This window comes from Vicugna pacos, chromosome 20 (genome assembly GCF_048564905.1).
Source record: "Vicugna pacos chromosome 20, VicPac4, whole genome shotgun sequence".
Lineage (NCBI taxonomy): Eukaryota > Metazoa > Chordata > Mammalia > Artiodactyla > Camelidae > Vicugna > Vicugna pacos.
In genome coordinates this window covers 25,588,893-25,608,889 of record NC_133006.1, presented here as the reverse complement: position 1 = coordinate 25,608,889, position 19,997 = coordinate 25,588,893, and the positions used below count along the sequence as shown (strand labels likewise).

Here is a 19,997-nt window from a genome sequence, read left to right as displayed (position 1 = left end):
TTTTGAGGGATGTGCTGAAGTCAGTACCTAAACAATTAGCTCCGTGTCATAGTTTAAAATCTATTTGATTCTGTTCAGTTTAAGGAAAGAACATCTTTATTATTCTCATTAAAAAGCAATGATGAGTAAAAGATTCAAAGTATGAAGAATTATATACCCTTAAATAGCGGGAAAATTTATCTCTGCTTTCTCTTTTCATCATGATTCCATAGTACAGGTATTACAAGCATTCTAAGTTTATTGACACCTTAACCTAACTCTTTACAATTCCAAAGGAAATGGTGTTCTCATCTGTACCCTGGGGGCAGACCCATAACCACCTGGGCATAAATGTTGAATAGAGATATATTTAAATAACACATTTTCCTTATTCTTGAAAATTATAGGAACGCTGAACAAAGGGCAGTTGTTATAACAGATCTCGATTGGGAGTTTGCTTGCAGTGTAAGACATCTTAGACACCCTAAAAGGCAAAAATCTATTCAGAAGGCAGAAATCCAGGAAGGCTGAACTATATTGCAACAATATCTTCTACTGGTGAGCCATATTTGTTTGGGTCTCTTTTTTAAAGAGTTTTTAAAGAATATTTTTGCTGTCAAAATTGAAAATCTTTTCACATGTTAATTGGTTGTTAATTAACATGTTTATTTTGATTAAACATTAGTTCTGATTTTGAACTCCCATGTTCACCTTTGCCGAATTTTTCTATTAGATTCTCCTTTTACTCTTTTTTTTTTTAATTGAAGTACAGTGAGTTACAATGTGTCAATTTCTGGTGTACTCTCCTTTTACTCTTAAACAGCAGTGCCCTTCAGAATTGAGTAGGAGAGCTGTATACCAAAATTTAAATGCATATGCCTTTGACAAATTAATTCCAATGTGTAGTGGTTACCCAAAAATATACCCATAAAGGCATGTAAAGGTATTCGGTGGTGTTTTCTACAACATTACTTATAAAGAAAAATAGTGGGGATAGTTAAGTAAATTAACCTATGCAATGGAATACTAACTGTTAAAAAATAAACTGATATGGAAAGATCTCCAAACTATCTTAGCTGAAAAAGATAAGGTGCAAAATTATATTGTGAGGTGGGGAGGGTATAGTTCAGTGGTAGAGTGCATGCTTAGCATGCATGAGGTCCTGGGTTCAATCCCTGGTACCTCCATTGAAATAAATACATCTAATTGCTCCCCCCAATTATATTGTGATGCCAGAGGTGGTTTAAAATACATACTAAACAAATGTTCATTGACTATTATTATGTGGCTGGTAGTGTCCTGGGAAGATACACACAAAATATTAACAATGGTTAACTCTGGAGAGTGGGACACTTTTCGTTTCATAGTCTGTATGCAAATATGCAACTTGAGTTTTTATTGTACATATATAATCTATATATTTAAATTTTCAAAATTAATTTGTGCTGCTTGCTGTGTTGTAATGTTTATTCATTCCCCCCCGCAGCGTATGAAGATCTTAAAGACAGAAATTCAGTTTTATCTAGTTGATTTTTTAAAATTGAATTATAGTCAGTTTACAATGTGTCAATTTCTGGTGTACAGCATGTTTCAGTGCCATACAGTATAAACTTGTTGTTTATCTTTTATATATAGTAGTTAGTATCTGCAAATCTCAATTTCCAATTTATCCCTTCCCACCCCTTACTCCCTTGGTAATAACCATAGGTTTGTTTTCTATGTGAGTCTGTTTCTGTTTGTAAATAAGTTCATTTGCCTTTTTTTTAGATTTCACATATAAGTGGTATCATATGATATTTTTCTTTATCTTTCTGGCCTAACTTCACTTAGAATGACAATCTTCAGGTTTTTAATTTAAATGATTACATGAATGAGGGTCAGGCTGGGTTCGCGCGCTGAGAAAGGGCAGGGTTGGCGGTCGGAGGCGGTGGGGATCCGCCTGGCGCACCAGAGAGACGAGCGGCCGCCTTCCTAGAGAGGCACGGAGCCGGCTGGCTGCCGCCAGGACTGGGCTGCGGGCGCAACGCGAGGGGAAGCCCTGGGCCCCCAGGTATCCAGGGCAGGAAGCGCAGGCGCGATCCGCCGGCCAGGAGGGAGGTGTGGGGGCCCGGGGGCGGGCTGTCTCTCTTCTTGCCACTGCGGAGAGCCGGGCCTCCGCCCTCCAGTGGGGCTTTTCGCCAGGTCAGTCGCGTCTTTGTTGTGCATGTTCCTTGAACTTGGGGTCCATTAGCTGTCAATTAGACACACACTTACCGAGTGCCCACTGTATGCCAAGCGCTAGGTGCTGGAGTGTCATCTCAGTAAGATATGTCTGGGACCGCCAGAGGTTCCCAGGACGCCTGCGTGCATTCGTAAGTCGGCCAGTATTTGTTGAATACCAGGGACTCGGAGGTTATTTATTCAAACATAAACCACAGTCTTCCAGGGGCTGGGGTGGTGGCGGTGGTGGTGATTGGGAGTGTGATCCGTAATGCGGGATGGAGAGGGAGGCAGGTTGGTGAGGCAGGTTTTGTTACTGACCAGGGTTCTTGGACTCCTTTATCAATAGAAATTGATAAGGGGCCAGATGAGAAATTTAGGCAAGGCTTTATTGGTGAAAACAAGTAGCAGGCTCCCTTGCTCCTTCCTTGAGTGGTGGCAGCTGGTCCCTTAAATGGGATGAGGGAAGGGGCGGGTCCAGAGGTCCTGCCGTAGGGGTGGCTTAGGTGCTCTGCCCAGCCCCTTGGAGGGGCTGCGTGCGGGGGTAATGCGCAGTACCCTGCTTTTGCTCGTGACACCTCAGAAACAGCAGTGGGGTTTTGGGTCTTTTGTATCTTCTTATTCATGACTTGCCCCAACTGCGAATGCATGCAGTTACTTTTAGTCCCTTATAGTTTTATGTATTCTGTGGCTCCAGGGGATGTTTGTCCAGGTGCAAACACTGCAGCACAGGGTCCCAGGTCCCAGCTTCTCAGCTGGGGCTCACTTCCATGGGAACACCCTCTACGAGTGGCTCAGAGGACAGAAGATTGTCTGTACATGAGGTTTGGGGGTGACATTTGCACTGGGCCTTGGGAATTTACTGTTAAGAAGACTGGTCCTGGCCGTAAAGTACAAGGTGGGTGGAACAAATTTGAGTATCAGCATGGCAGTAACATGAGGCATTTGGAAAGACTGTGGCTTTCTTGAAGGTATGGTTTCTTGAAGGCACTTCTTCTTTCAATCTTATTTCTGCCGTGTTCTATTGGTCATAGCAACTCATAGGCTGGCACAGATTCAAGAGAAGTAAAAACAGACTCCACCTCTTGATGAGAAGAGGGACAAAAATCTCATTACAACAGGTTTTAGGGGATGGAGAATTTGGAAACAGTCTACCTCACGTACGTAGCTTTAAGGTGAAATATTCTGTGAGAAAAATGCAGAGATAGATGACCTTTAAGAGTATGTTAATCTGTCCACGAAGGCAGCCATCTGGCTCTTCCATGGATAAAATCCCTTCCCTTCATGTGAAGTGTAAGCTGCTCAAGATTCTTGTTAACCCTTCTTCCCGCATATCCCTTACCTTGTTGCATCCCTCACCTCTGAGCTCAACTCACTTAGGATTCAAGATATTCTTCTGATTAATTTCACTGATAATAAGGCAAGCAGGCTCAGTTTTTGAGCATGACTTAGAGTGGGGACAAAAATATAAGTATATTACACAGAGTTTTGAAGCTCTTATAATTTTCGGGTTACTGATCAATTCTTATGCCTCAGACACATTTGGAAAAACATTTCTTTGCATAGACCCCAGTGAAGTGAACCTTTTTTCAGCCTTTAAGCTCAGCATGGATGAAGCTTTGCCACGCCCCACCCCTGAAGATGGAGACAGCCTTGTGAAAGTGAAGGAGGAAGATCCCACATGGGAGCAGAGGTGCAGCTCCCATACTTTGGAGCTGTGCCGCCTGCGCTTCCGGCAGTTCTGCTACCAGGAGGTCACCGGGCCCCGAGAGGCTCTGGCCCGACTCCGGGAACTTTGCCATCGATGGCTGAGGCCAGAGACCCACACCAAGGAGCAGATCCTGGAGCTGCTGGTGCTGGAGCAGTTCCTGACCATCCTGCCTGAGGAGCTCCAGGCCTGTGTGCAGGAGTATCCTCTGGAGAGTGGGGAGGAGGCAGTGACAGTGCTGGAGAATCTAGAGAAAGACACAGAAGACACAGGGCAGCAGGTGGGAAGAGAACGTGTGTGGTCGTGTGGGAGAAGAAATGGAGAATGCTTGTCAATGTTTAACTTTTTATTTTGAAAGGATTTATAACTTATAAAAGTATTAAGAGATTAGTACAGAGAACCCCTGTGTACTCTTCACCCAGATTCACCAGTTGTTAATAATTGTTTCAGGTTGTGCCCCACTCACCTGTGAATAAGTGCACGCTCGCTCTGTGTGCATACATGTATACACACACATATACATACATGTACACGCACAGACTCACACATTTTTTTCTTGAGAGTTATGGAAATACTATACCCCTTTACCTAAACACTTTAGAACAGAGATATTTTCTTATGTAACCGGAATGCAATTATCAAGTTTTGGGAAATTAAATTGTTACAATACCATCATCTCAACAGTAGTCCTTGTTCAGTTATATCCATGATAGCCCAGTAGTATTCTTTATGGCAGTTTTGCTCCAATCACACGTTACATTTAGTTCCTGTCTCTAGTCTTCTTGGATCTGGAAGAGTTCAGTTTTTTCTTTGTCATGACAATGGTATTTTTTAATAGTACAGAGCAATTATTTTATAGAATGCCTCTCAATTTGGATTTGTCTTATATTTTCTCATGATAAGACCCAGGTTGTGCATTTTGGCTAGAAAACCACAGAAACAATGTTGTGTTCTCAGTGCATTAGATCACAAGGCACATGATGATGGATTGTCCCAATACTTATGAGGTTAAGGTGGTATCTGTCAGACTTCTCCACTATAGTTATCATTTTCCCCTTTGTAATTAATAAGTAATCTGTAGGAGACATTATGAGATGGTGTGCATATCCTATTTCTCATTAAACTTCCACCCACTAGTTTAATCATCCATCTGGGTTTTTGATTTGTTTTCTAGGCCGCGATTCTTTGCCTGTATTGTCTCTTGTGTGCCACTATATCCCCACAATATAGACTAGAACCTGGCTCTTAGTAGGTGTTCAGTCCGTATTTGCCAAATGAGTGAATGTCTCTTTCTTCTGTCTTCCCAGTGCCTCTTTAAAGGATTGGGGCTTGTATGGTGTTCCTTTAGGACATCCATAACTGCTGTTTGGTCCACTTCCCACCAGGATGCCTTTTCAAGGTGAATCTTTTGTCCTCAGGCTTCTGTCTACCCTCAGGGACAGGACATGCACCTACTGGTGACAGAATATCAAGGAGCCTCTTTGGAGTGTCTGAACCCCCAGCTCCCACTTGGGGTGACCATCTTGAAGTGTGAACCTCCAGAGCTCCCCCAAGAGATTGCCCAGGAAGTGAGTGGTGAGTGCCAGGGTGAGTTTGGGGAGGACATGGGAGCTGGCCACTGACAAGTGCATGGCCGTCTGAGTAAAAGCTTGTTCATCTGTGTCCTCAAGTTTTGACGTTTTGCTTTTGTCTAACCCTGTATCTAAGCAAGATTTTGAAAACATTTGCGGTGGGGGGAGGGTAATAGCTCAGTGGTACAGTCAGTGCTTAGCATGCACAAGGTCCTGGGTTCAATCCCCAATACCTCCATTAAAAGGAAAAAAAATTCTGGAATTGCAAAATGTTAGAAGTCAAAGATCTTCTCATCCAACACCCTTATTTAATAGTTAGGAAAACCAAAACTCAGAGTTTAAATGACTTGCCCAAGTCAGGAGAGGCAGAGCAACTTCTAGAATTAAGTCACCTGATCTTCTGACCCAAATTCCCTCTACTGTGTGTCTTTTTTTACATTTCTAACTCTACAACTGTGGATGCTTTAAATATTTACTTGGTAGCTTTCCACAAATTTATCTTTTTGTCCGTGGTAACATTTTCTTCAGTAGCCTCCCTGCCTCTAACATTTCAGTAATTTAAATACAGCTTTAGGCTTAAATAGGTTCTCCTTCCTGCATTCGGAGTGCACCCTCCTGTGTGCAGAGCTCTCGCTTTCCTTACCCTTCCCCGCTGTTGGCTGTATTCCAGCTCTGTGCGGTAGGACAGGCAGTGCAAAGAAGGCAAAGTCTGCAGCCTGCGGTTTGAAGATGGACTGAGAACAGACTGAAGTACACAGAACGTTCAGAGACCTCAGAACACTGCAGAGCAGTGCTTTTTAACTTTTGTGGTGAGGATGCTGTCATTTTCCCCAGATTTTATTGAGAACAATTAATTCTTTTCCCTGGATAAGACATGTACATACAAAATTATGCACACAATTTCAGAGGGTTTCATGACTTACCACAATTGTGGTTTACAGTCACCACGTCAGTGATCTGTGACTATTGATCTTTTGACAGTAAGTGCAGAATGAGGGATTCATATAATAAATATGAGAACATTTGAGGGAGATAAAAGAAAATGTATGGGGCTCAGATTACTTGTGATATTTACTCACTGCAGCATAAATCGAATTTGGTATTTCCCTATTTACTCGACTGATAGTTCCGTAGTATGTCTTTGGTTATTAAAAACCACCATGACATGAAGCCCCAGATGTTTTGTTCATGTGAAAAAGCTTAGAGGTAGTAGGGGCCCTGCGGTCCTGGGGGTTGGGGAGGTTTTCCTGGAGGTATGAGCCTGCACTGAGCCTCAGTGAGGGAGCAGAAACAGGGCCGGCATTCCCATTCACCCCTGTGATGATGAATGTACATTCGCTGATACTGATTTCATCCCATTTTGACTGTAGTGGTGGGGGTATAATGAAGAATGGAGGTGAGTAGTTAGAATGGTGATGGTAACTGACAGACAGCAGTTGTCATAGAAGCATGAGCTGGCTTACAGAGCCGGACTCCAGAAGCATCTCCTGGGCAAAGGGGTGGCTTCTTCGGTGCTCTGAGTCCCCAGGGGATGCAGCACTGCTGTGCTGTATGTGATCAGGATGAGGATGCTCCCTCTGGTCCTTCTGGAAGCACGCCCTGTCATTCTCAAGGAATTTATTGATACCCTCTTAGGCCCTCCCAAATATTCTGGAGACTGAGTGAGGGCCTGCCTGCCTACTAGTTATAATCCAAGCACATTTCTCCAGGTTCCCTGAGACCAGATGAACTGAAGATCCATTTCCCAGGCTACCTGCATTCCCTCTTCTCTTGCTGGTATTTTCAAGAGGATAGTAAGTCAACCATCATAGCTGGAGGGTAGGGTTTGTTTAGGGAAAGAGTTGGGGGGAGGATGGGAAGGTCCTTTTATGGAGTGTTTAAATTCCAACTAAGAAGCTTGGATTTTACCATTAAAGAGTTGAGTGCCAATGAAGCCTTCTTTTTTTAAATCAAAAATATGGTTTACAGTGATTGTATTATTTATGTGTGTATGGTATTTCATTCTCACTTGTCATGGAACACTAGATTTAAAATGAAAACTATTGAGTACTTTTTTTTGCCCATCTCTTAATGCTCAGCTAGCTGTGCGTGATTCTTAGTGTCAAACACATGGTTAAATGTTCAGATATGTTGGTGAAGTAGGAAAGACTTTGAGATACCATCTGATTCATTGTGACATAAGTCCATTTTCTCTCTCTCTGTCTTTGGCAGAAATATAGAGCAATGGATCAGTGTCATGTTTGTAATGAACTTTCATGTTTGAAAACATTCCTCTGCCTCTTTCTCAGGCTTAATACTTTTCCAACTCAGGAGGATGATAAGGAGCAGTTTAAAGTCTGGCCTGACCTTTGCTCTCTCAAATTTCCCTTTGCCTTTCTTTGATCTTTTTCCTCACTGCATTGTATCTTTGCCCCCCTTCCATTTCCCCCTCCTTAGCTTAGCCCTTTCTGTCAGCAGACCTGCTTTACTCTGTGCTTTTTAAGTTGTTGGTTTTTGGCAAGTATGCATTGTGGGGAGGTAAGGCAGTAGCAGTGACTCAGGGGCAAGGGCATTTTCCCCAGAAACTTTATTCCCTCTAGATACGAAACAACAGAAACAAAAAGATTCTACAGTGATCCACTGTGTCTGAAGCAAAGAAAAGTGTGCTATGTTCTGTGTTGTATTTTGGCTTAGAATCATCCCATGTCCTCTTCGTTTAGTAATTTTTGGCTCCTTATGTTGCTGCCATCTTGAAAAATGATACATTACTTCATGTGGTATCTTACAGTTTACAGAGCGCTTTTATGTTCTTTATCTCGATCTTCTTTAGCCCTGTAAGGTAGACTATGTTCTCCACATTGTACTGGTAAGGAATTGGAAATAGTCTTTTCAAGTAACAGTGCACTGCCTGGCACTGGTGTAGTCATTACCAGTCTTAGGGTTATTGTTGCAGTTTCCAGTGTGGCAGATTCTCAAAAGTTCTTCTAGCTCATGGCTAACATCTCTGCTATGTACGTATGACTTTATTTTTATGTGTGTGTATGTGTGTGTGTGTGTGATTTTTTTTTATTGAAGTGTAGTTACAGTTTGTGTTAGTTTCAGGTGTACATGTATGACTTTTTTTAGGTCCACAGCAAAATTAAAAGGGAAGGTAACAGAGATTTCCCATATACCCCTGCTTCTCCCACATACAGAGCCTCCCCTTTTATCAACTCTATTTTTTTGTATCCTTATTTTCTTCCTCTTTTCTGCTTTCCTCTTTTCCCTTTGCCTTGTCTCTGTTCTCCACTTACTTTTCTTTCATCTGTGTATCCTCTGATTAATGTTTCTTTTCTCACCAGCTTCTTCCTTTCCTCTGTGGTTTCTAATTTTTCTTTATGTATGTGAAAGTGCATCACTGAAAAGCACCTCTTGAGTTCACAAACACAACTCAATTTTGTGGGTGTGAGACCCTGAACTTTAATAATTGTAGAGTTCCTGACAGAATGAAAACAGTTGTGATGTTCTATCTTAGTAAGATGTGCATTTTAGTTCTTAGAACATAAGATTTGGGGGCTGGGTCCCCTAAAGGCCAGTGTGTCTCATTGAGAGCTCTTGACTCCTCCTTCCACAGGGCCTGCTCCCCAGGGACAAGCCCCGCTCCAGGAGAATCCCAGAGACCAGGCAGCAGCACCTGGGTTTAACTCAGCCAGGTCCCAGGTGAGCACAGTGCCCAGGCTGTGGGAACCTCAGCAGCAGCCTCCCTCCTGACCGCCTGCCTCTGGCCCTTCTCTTGGCTCACACTGCCCACCCCGAGAGCCTTTCAAGTGGCACAGTCTGTCTGCCTTCACCTTGTCACAGAATATCACAGACCATGAATGCCTCATTGTCTGAGACCCTTCCTCATATTCCTTTATACTCCCAGTATTTTGCACATACCCCATTAATATTTGGTGATGACAATGGAAATTCTGTGTATCCAAGGCAAAACTTCACATCTTCACAAAATGGACTCTTGGTTTTTTTTCCCCCATATTCTCTTAGTGGTTCAATCATTTTCCTAGTCACTTAGTTAAAAAATATTTAAGGCTCCCATCTAAGTTCTCTTCTACTGAGTCAGTTTTCTCAAGACAGGCTCTTCATGGAGTCCTCGCCTCATCAGTTCTTTTCTTTGACTTCTAATTGGTCTTTAATCCTGTCAGACCCAGTGCCTCCTGTTCTTAAATAGCAAGGAAAGGTGAAGAAACTTTGCCTTTCTAAAAATAAATGTATAGCAAAAAAACTTACCTATACACTTTGAAATCAATATAATTGTTATAGATGAGGCCATGCTGGCTTAGGATGGCCCTAAATCCAGTGGGTGATGACTTTATGAGAAGGCCATGTGAAGACAGACACACAGGGAGGCGGCCATGTAGTGACGAAGGCTGAGATTGGAGGGATGCATCTGCCAGCCGGGGAACACTAAGGACGGCTGACAGCCACTGGAAGCTAGGAGAGAGGCAAGGACAGTCCCCCCCAGACCTTCAGAGAGAGCGCGGCCCTGCCGAGGGGTTGGTACTGCAGGTCTACAGTGTGGTATTCAACATCCTTCACAGCTGGACCCCTTACCCTTACACAGTGAAGACTAAGAGGCCATTTTTTGCCTTTTTAGACATCAGTGAAGACTGAGGAAGCACCAGCCCAGGCCCTTGTACCAAAGGAGTGGCCATATCTGAGTCCGGCTCAGAGGAACCTCTGTGGGAACTCAGCTCAGGAGAAGGTTACAAACCTCAATCTGATGAGTAAGGCCTCTGGCTGGTCCCCAGCTGTGCTCACCTTTCCCCATCATTAACCCTGACTGTGCCCTTGTGAACCCACATTTCCTAGACCCTCACCCTTCCTTCCCTTCCTTCTGGCCTCTGCTTCCACACGTCTCTCAGCCCCTGTCATTTTGCATCCCCCCCATCACATTATCTTCTGTTGCTAATCACTCGGCCCACTGAATCTTACTCTTACCTTCTCTGATCATCCCTCCACATTCCCTGATTCCCTCAACAACTCCTCCCTTTTCTGTGTTCTTCACAGGTTGCAGATAATTTGTCATTTTCAGACATCCCTTCCCAGCTGGAAGTCTCATAAACTCCTCTTCCTGATCCCTTCTTTGCCTTCTTTGGTTTTGTCTCTTCACTTTCTGAGAACACTGTATAGTCCATGTGTATGCTTTGCTTTAAATATGCTTTGCTCTGTTAGACCCTCTCTCCTGCAGATTGACCATTCTTATTATTTTCCCATTCTGTGCCACATTTTTAGGATTGCTATGACTGCACTCCTGGGACACCTGTTGATTTGTTTGTTTATTTCAATTTGGAACATCCTATTCCCTACCTTAGCGGCTGTTTTTTCTAAATTCAGGCAACAGGTGACATTTAAATTATTAACATTATTTTAGCTCAAGAATTTGTCCCTAAAGATGGATTGTTTAACCCAAAGCAAGAAACTTCTGAAGAATTGGAACAAGGTGCTGAGACCTCGGGAATACCCAACAGGTGAGTGTCCATGACCCTAAGTAGAACAGATCCTAGAGATGTAAGAAGAAATTGGGATGGAACCAAAGAAACCAGTTGGTCAAAGTCCTGCTTCCCTGGAATACAAGAGGAGTACCACTCACTCCTTTGATCTTCGGAGGCCCCATGCCAACAAGGTGACCTGTCAACGTATCCTCATTATACAAAACCTTCAGTTGGTACACAGTGCCTCCAAGAATCCTATCCTGACTCAGTCCACCCTGCCTGATCACTAGTCCCCCGGCGCCTTTGTGTCTTTGTGGGGCTATAGGTATAGAAGCCAGAAAAAGAAGATAGAGATGGCAGAGGATTTAAACAAGAGTGAGGGCTGTGGGTGAGGTTGTCATAGTGGTTAAGAAAGAAATCATCAGGCCAGGAAGAGGACTTAGGGAAGACAGAGGAGTATTTTCAGCCTCCATTAGGAGAGTCCTAAACAAGAATCAAACTGAGAGTAGCTGACGGTGATGAGGAGGGGCTTCAAGATTGTGAAATAGAAGGATGCAGAGCTCACCTCTTCCCACAAATACATCAAAAAATACATCAACATGTGGAACAGTTCTCACAGAAGACCTACTGAGGAATTGAGGGTGTCTCCAATCATCTGAATGAGTGAGCTGATACTTGGGTAGGAGACAGAGAGAGACAAAGAAATAGATCTTGACCTTAGGAGATATGCCTCAAAACTTGCCAGATATCATATGATGTCACTTATATGTAGAATCTTTAAAGAATGATACAAATGAACTTATACAACAGAAAGAGACTCACAGACATAGAAAGTGAACTTGTGGTTACCAAAGGGGAGGAGGGATAAATTAGGAGTTTGGGATTAGCAAATACAAACTACTGTATATAAAACAGGTGAACAACAATGTTCTGTATAGCACAGGGAACTAGACTCAATATCTTGTAATAATGAAAAAGGATATATATAAATGTATAACTGAATCACTTTGCTGTACACCAGAAACTAACATTGTAAGTCAACTATACTTCAATTAAACAAACAAACAAAAACCTATAAAGACTCAAAAAAAAAAAAGAATAGCTGATCATGAGGGACAAATCAGAGACAGTAGTAGGTGCTTAGTAAGTGTTGGTTGAGGGAGTGAATGCATGTGTAACATACATGCTTCTAAAGCAGAAATGGAGGGACCCAGTCGTGAGAAGAGGGTTGGGTTCTGGTGAAGCCATTAAGTCTTCAGGGACTTGAGAAAAGAGAAAGGAAAGAGCATGGGATACTCACACTGCAGAGCAGGGCAGGGGATGAGGATTCTCCTTATTGACATCTGTTTATCTTAGAGAAACAGGGAGCTAAATCTCAGTTAAAATAGAAATGTCTTAAGCTTAAGAGGAGAGGTGAAACCTTTGGTGAAGTCTGAGCCAAGGTGCACTAAAAGAAGAGAGAGAACACACTGACTCAGCACAGAGTTATAACTGGAGAATAGGCGCCTGCTATTGCGCCTGTCAGGCACGTTTACTTTGGGTCACTGAAACCGTGACTCACAGTGCCTCAGAGAATCAAAGTATCTTATTTCATGTGACAAGATGTCTGAAAGGGAAGGCTGTTGTAGGTTTGTACAGCCCTATCATGGTATCGAAATCAAGGGTTCCTCCCTTCCCCCACCCCTCCCCCTTACTCAGCATTTTATCACTCATATTCATCGTACATAATGCAGAGACCCTACCTTCAGTAAGTCACACGAGGGCCCACCAGGTGAGAAAACAGAATACAGTGCAGTGTGATGAAGTGCCCTGCAGCTATGATCGAGCACGCAGGAGAGGACCCACATGAGATTTGGAGGAGGTGTCCCAGAAGGGGTGACCTTTGAAACAAGACCTGATAAGTACATAGGAAGTTACTAGCTAAAGAGGAGGTGGGTTGGAGAGAAGCAGAGAAAGAAAATGCAAGTGCCTAGAGGATAGGAGAAGAGTTATGAGCCACAGTAGATCATTTTGAAGAACAAGTTTCTGCATGAAAAATTCTGGGTCCTCTTTGGAGTAGGAAAAGAGGTCATGTTGAGGGATACCAAGGATTGGGGAGAAGATTTGAGAATGATGTTGTGGAGAACTGGGAAGAAAGGGATGAGAGGAAATGAGAAGCACTTCTGAGCAGTATTGAGTAACTAGCTGAGTTTGGGAGGCCATGATTTTAGCAGTGTGTCTTCCTAGCTCTGTGATTTCCCCAGCACTGCTCACTGCTGGGTGAGGAACAGAGAAGCCCAAGGATGGGGTTGATCTGGTGCTGAAGTTGTGCCGGTCCAGTGCTACAGAAGGACACTGGGGCAGGGTGATTGATGATCCTGGCAAGAGAGGGACGAAGGTGATGCATCACAGGGCCTAGAGAAAAGAGGAAGGGAGGTGAAAACAGGAGGGAATGGAGAAGTCAGAATGAGATGGGAGAATAGGTATCATGGGACGAAGGTGTGAGGAGGCTGGAGTGGGAAGAAACTGGGGATAGAGTGAGTCCTCGGAGTTTGGTTTCAGCAGTGGAAACTTCAGTGTAGTGATGAGATTCAAGGAGGATCCCCAAAGTTGAGGATGTCAGGGAGCTCTAACATGGATGTACTGAATAGATCATACACATAGTAAATTAAAGACACCCGGGGTAATAAATTCTTTAACTGAATAAATACATGTAGTGTAAATTATAGTACAACATAATCATCTCACTGTTTTCCCCTCTTATGTCTTCTAAAATTAGACTGTTTACCAATAAGACTTTAGCGAATAAAATGCAGATTCCTAGAATTAAAGAAGTTTGTGTAAAATAATACTTTTCTTCTTTAGTAACGTTAGCCCACTCCCTTGAAAACTCCATAAAAATCGGTTCAAGGGCAGTAAGTTTGAGTTTCTCTTTTGTTTCTCCCCAGAGCAGTGTGTCTACCAGATGAATGCAGAACTAGGAGAGGCTAAATCCTTCCATGTTCAGAAATGCTGTGAGAGGTGAGGGGGCTCAGTAAATAACCACCCATTTCCTTGTCCAAATACAGAACCAACTGACAGAGACAAAGGAGTAAAACAGATGGTTCTGGAAACCTCAGCTTTATAACTGATGGAAGCTAGACTGATAAAGCCACTCAGAGGCAGAGCTACGTGGACACACGGTAGCCCCAGACCTCCCCCTCACAGGCCCTCCTCATCTGATCCATCTTGGGGCAAAAAGGAACATGGAGTGTCTGCAGCTTGCTCCTAAGGAGTTCGGCCCAGTTCCTTCTCCCAGATTCAACATTAGTTATGTCATGAGGAGTGAGTAGGAAGTGGGGAGGGCCCAGAAATGTTCAGTCTGGCCTAGGTCCTCCCCAGGAAACGTGAGGAGTGAGACGTATTCGTTATAAAAGAACACTGAGGCGTCCATGGATTTATCCTGTATCATTGAATAAGACTGAGGATTTTTATAGCATTATGTTTTTCATTCCTTCCCAGAGATTGTGTACCCCAGGTCCCTTGTAGTACTCCTGTCCCTGTTGAAAGGACAGTTGCACATTTGAACACTTTGAAGGACCGTCACCCGGGTGACTTGTGGGCTCGGATGCACATTTCATCCCTGGAATATGCTGCAGGAGACATTACCCGGAAAGGGAGAAAAAGGGACAACGCTCGAGTGAGTGAACTGCTCCAAGGCCTGGCATTCTCTGGTGACTCAGACGTGGAAGAATGTGAGCCTGAGACCCAGCCTGCTCCGAAAAAGGAAAAGGTGTCCAGTGTCCCAGAAAAGACTTGGACCAAAAGAGACATTAAACCCAACTTTCCAAGCTGGTCAGCACTGGATTCTGGACTTTTGACTCTGAAGAGTGAAAAGTTGAACCCAGTAGAGCTCTTTGAGTTGTTTTTTGATGATGAGACATTCAACTTGATTGTCAGTGAAACGAATAATTATGCTTCTCAGAAAAATGTCACCTTGGAAGTCACAGTTCAGGAAATGAGGTGTGTGTTTGGTGTCCTGCTTTTGAGTGGACTTGTGAGGCGTCCCAAAAGGGGAATGTATTGGGAAAGGTCTGATGCTGATCAGAACCTGGTTAGAGATGCGATCAGAAGGGACAGATTTGAATTGATTTTCTCATACCTGCATTTTGCAGATAACAGCCACCTAGATCAAAAAGATAAGTTTACAAAATTGAGGCCTCTCATAAAGCAAATCAATAAAAACTTTCTCCTGTATGCTCCCCTAGAAGAATACTATAGTTTTGATAAGACAATGTGTGAATGCTTTGATAGTGACCAGTTCCTGAATGGGAAACCTATCAGAATTGGCTATAAAATCTGGTGTGGTACAACCACACAGGGGTATCTGGTTTGGTTTGAGCCCTATCAAGAAGAGTCAACTGTGATGGCAGGTGAGGATCTTGATCTCGGTGTAGGTGGAAATCTAGTGATGAAGTTTGCTGATGTTCTTTTAGAGAGAGGTCATTATCCCTATCACCTGTGTTTTGATAGCTTCTTTACAAGTGTCAAACTGGTATCAGCCTTAAAGAAGAAAGGAGTGAGGGCAACAGGAACAATTCGTGAGAACAGGACCGAAAAATGTCCCCTTATGAATGCAGAGCATATGAAAAAAATGAAAAGGGGGTATTTTGATTTCCGAGTAGAAGAAAATGATGAGATCATTGTGTGTCGTTGGCATGGTGATGGCATTATCAGTCTGTGCTCCAGCGCTGTTGGCATAGAGCCGGTCAGTGAGATACAGGATTATGCCAGCGATGAGGAGAGCCCTCGGATAAGTCAGCCATCCATAGTGAAATTGTATGCTGAGTGCAGGGAAGGCGTAGCTAAAATGGAACAGACCACTTCCAAATACAGGGTGAGAGTAAGAAGCAAAAAATGGTACTCAGTTTTGGTGAGCTACATGATTGATGTAGCCATGAGCAATGCATGGCAGCTACACAGAGCCTGTTACCCTGGGGCCTCTCTGGATCTTGTGGATTTTCGGAGATATGTTGCACATTTTTACTTGGAGCACAATGCGAGTCTGTCAGATTAAGGCAGATAAAACAGACACGATGCGGATGTTAATAAGACAGAAAAATCACAATTTCACATCAGATTGTACCAAAGCAAACCTGATGTGTGTATACAGTGAAATTATTAAATAACTAATATTTTCAAACATTTATGTAGTTTTTTAAAACTGTTATAACAAGTAATGTTAAAAATGATCTGTAAAAATGCTGACATCCAGTGGCAACTTTTTCTATGTCTAATTTTCATATTAAATGTGGGAAATCACTTATTAAACTGAATTGATTATATTGTGCATTTAAAGAATGAAATCCTGGCTCCCTCCTCCCTGCCCACCCCCTCCACCCCCATCCTGGTAGTTTTCTCTGGGGAATGCCATTTAAAATATAGGCAGTCTCACAGTAACCAGAGAAAGAATGGTGCTGAATCCATAGCTGAAAATCGAGACAGAGCCCATGATATAAGGATGATCGAAACAAAACATAGGTCTAAGAGGCTGAAGACCTGAGCACTGGAGAAAAACCGCATCTGATTGTCTGTAGGCAGGGATGTTGAAGAAAGAGTTCGCTAAAGGGAAAACCAGAAGTGAAGCAGTGCCTTTGAATATTGAAATGAAAGGTGTGTCCTGTTGTGACTGTGGAAGTTGGCACCAAAAGCCAACAGTCAAGAAAGATGAGGAAATATGAGCAAATCAGGGTAACAATTGAATCAGAGAAGAGAAGGTAACAGTAAAATGACATAAAGCCCAAGAGTATTACTAGAATGCAGTTTTTAATTAAATGGTAAATAGAAAGACTTAAGACATGACATCATAAAATTCCTAAAAGAGAACACAGGCAAAACATTCTCTGACATAAATCATTATCACTGTTTTCTTAAGTCAGTTTCCCAAGGCAAAAAGCAAAAATAAATAAATGGGACCTAATCAAACTTACAAGCTTTTGCACAACAAAGGAAACCATAAAACGAAAAGACAACCTACAGACTGGGAGAAAATATTTGCAAATGATGCAACTGATAAGGGCTAAATTTCCAAAATATACAAACAGTTCATACAACTCAATAACAGAAAGCCAAACAATCCAATCAAAAAATGGGCAGAACTAAACAGACATTTCTCCAAAGAAGACATACAGATGGCCAACAGGCACAAGAAAAGATGCTCAACATTGCTAATTATTAGAGAAATGCAAATCAAAACTACAATGAGGTACCACCTCACACTGGTCAGAATGGCCATCATCAAAAAGTCCACAAACAATAAATACTGGAGAGGCTGTGGAGAAAAAGGAACCTTCCTACAGTGTTGGGAATGTAAATTGGTGCAGCCACTATGGAAAATGGTATGGAGATTCCTTAAAAAGCTAAAATTAGGGTTGTCATATGACCCAGCAATCCCATTCCTGGGCATATAGCTGGAGAAAACTCTAATTTGAAAAGACACATGCACCCCAATGTTCATAGCAGCACTATTAACAACAGCCAAACCATGGAAGCAACCTAAATGTCCATTGACAGATGGTTGAATAAAAAAGTTGTGGTATATATACACCGTGGAATACTACTTGGCCATAAAAAGAATGAAATAATGCCATTTGCAGCAACATGGATGGACCTAGAGATTACTAAGTGAAGTAAGTCAGAAAGAGACATAACATATGGTATCACTTATATGTGGAATCTAAAATATGACACAAATGAACTTATTTACAAAACAGAAACAGACTCAACAGACATAGAAAACAAACTTATGGTTACCAAAAGGGAAAGATGGTGGGGAAGGGGTACATTAGGAGTTTGGGATTAGCAGATACAAACTACTATATATAAAATAGATGAACAACAATGTTCTACTATATAGCACAGGGAAGTATACTCAATATCCTATTAGATATCATGTGGAAAAGTGTGAGTGTGTGTGTGTGTATGTGTATAACTGAATCGCTTTGCTGTATACCAGAAGCTAACACAATATTGTAAATCAACTATACTTCAATAAAAAAAATTTTTTTAATGATAAATGAATGGTACGGATGGTAATTGCTAATGTGAGTGGGCATTATTTACAGAATAAACTCTTACTTCACTTTCATTTCTATCTTGCTCTTTAGAGCCCTCTGGCCACCCCCTACTTGGCAGTTATCAAAGGTTGCAGTTACTATCTCCCCCTTCTAAATGTGTTCTTCTCTTCTCTGGGGTTCCATAATTAAATAAATTACTTCAGTACCCACCCAGGTACTGTAGGTGACATCTGTGATTCCTTCCTTCTACCACCCAAGTCTAATCTCTCTTGAATCTGTGTCTCTCCACTCCTCCTCCATTACTACCATTTAGATCAGTTCTGTGATGTTGCCTGGCTGCCCACCACAGCCTCCCACCACCCAAGCCCTTCTCGAAATCACACCACAGTGAGAGTTCTAAAGAGCAAATCAGCATCAGCTTTGCAGAAGGTAGAGACTATGTTATAAAGTAGCATAAATAGTGTTTATGAGGCAGCATAACTGTGGGTCTTGGCACTAGAAAGTCTTTGAATTCCAACTACATGACTTTGGGCAGATTACCTCTCAGCCTAGCCCACACTCTTACATTGTCCTCAATGACACTTCACAATTAAGAACACAATGAGCCCAAGGGTGAGTGACTCCCTAAGACTAGAGGAGAACGGGCCCGGGCTATACACACAAGAGCCTGCTCAGGGAGTGATGAAGAAATAAGCTAGAAGGAAACTGGTTCCCTAAAAACTGGAATAGAGCCTTGGAATCACATGCAAAATCTGCATGTGAGGACATAAACTTATACCTTGGTGAGGTTTTTGCTACTGCAGGGAGAGAGGGACTGGGTCTTTGTTACTCCCAGATCTCCCAGAGATGACGCACAGTTAAGGCCCAAGGGAATCCTGGTAGCAGAAGTGCTCTCTGCAGATTTCCTGATAGAAGGAAATCTTTCCTGGCAGGCTGGATTCCTGGTGCTATGTAAATCTGGTTTTTTCCCCCTTGATTTGTGTAGCCCTTTTCTGTTCCAGAGGGAACTGGAATGGCCACAGCCTGGGACTTCTCTTGCTACTTCAGATAATCCAGATAATTAAGTAGCTGGGTCACCTTGCCTGGAGTCTGGGATTCAGAAAAACTCTCATTCAGCATCTTATATTCAGAGGTAGTCTTTTTTTCTTTTTTTAAGGGAAATGTGTGTGTGTGTGTGTGTATGTGTGTGTGTGTGTATAACTATATATAAATACATACGTACACACATATTACTATGGGTTAATTAACCCATATTAAGGGAATAATATACAGAATATACAGAATTTCTACCCACCAATAAGGAAAAGTTAAAAAGCCCCAAACAAAACTGGACAAAGGATATGAATAAGGAATTCACAAGGAAATGCAAAAGGCCAATAAACATAAAATGGTACAAAAGTCCAGTAGTATTCAGAGATTAAAAATAAAAATGACACCATTACATACCTAACAGATTGGCAAGTATCTAAAAGTTTGTTAATATAAATATTGGCAAAGATAGGCACATGGGAATATAAATTGGCACAGCCAGTTTGAAGGTTCTTCAGTATCTACTAAAATTTTAAATGCATATATGATGTAATATATTAATTCTCTGATCCCCACTGTCCTTGAGAACTGGGATTCTTGACATGGGAGAAAAGTATGGTAGGCAGCCTGTAAGATGTCCTCCAGTGATCCCCCTTCCTCGTATTCAAAGTCTTATATAATCCTCTCCCTTTAAATAACTTGCTTCTAACCAACAGAATACAGTAATCTTGAGGGGATGCCACTTCTGTGAATAGGTTACAAAAAAACTGACTTCTGCTTGCTAGCTGTGCTCTCCCCTGCGGAGTTCGATGAAGCAGTCATGTTAAAGAGGCCTACATGGCCCTCTTGCCAAGGCCAGCAAGTAATTAAAGAGTGACTGAGGCCCTCAGTCCAGGAACCCTCAAGGAACTGAATTCTGTCAATGAGCACATGAACTTGGAAGCAGATCCTTCCGCAGTCAAACCTGATGAGACACCAGCCCTGATCAACACTTTGATTTCAGTCTTGAGAGACTCTGAAGCAGAGG

General features: G+C 42.5%; 1 protein-coding gene across 1 annotated transcript; it reads left to right on the top strand.

Annotated features, from left to right (window-relative positions):
* Positions 1 to 1,797: 1,797 nt before the first annotated feature.
* PGBD1 (piggyBac transposable element derived 1) lies at positions 1,798 to 16,196 on the top strand. The gene is made up of 7 exons (XM_072945468.1): positions 1,798 to 2,160; positions 3,772 to 4,166; positions 5,305 to 5,461; positions 9,050 to 9,135; positions 10,070 to 10,199; positions 10,847 to 10,943; positions 14,388 to 16,196. Exons 2-7 carry the CDS (start codon positions 3,786 to 3,788, stop codon positions 15,940 to 15,942), a joined length of 2,406 nt encoding a protein of 801 aa, XP_072801569.1. The 5' UTR covers positions 1,798 to 2,160; positions 3,772 to 3,785; the 3' UTR covers positions 15,943 to 16,196.
* The last annotated feature ends 3,801 nt before the right edge of the window (positions 16,197 to 19,997 follow it).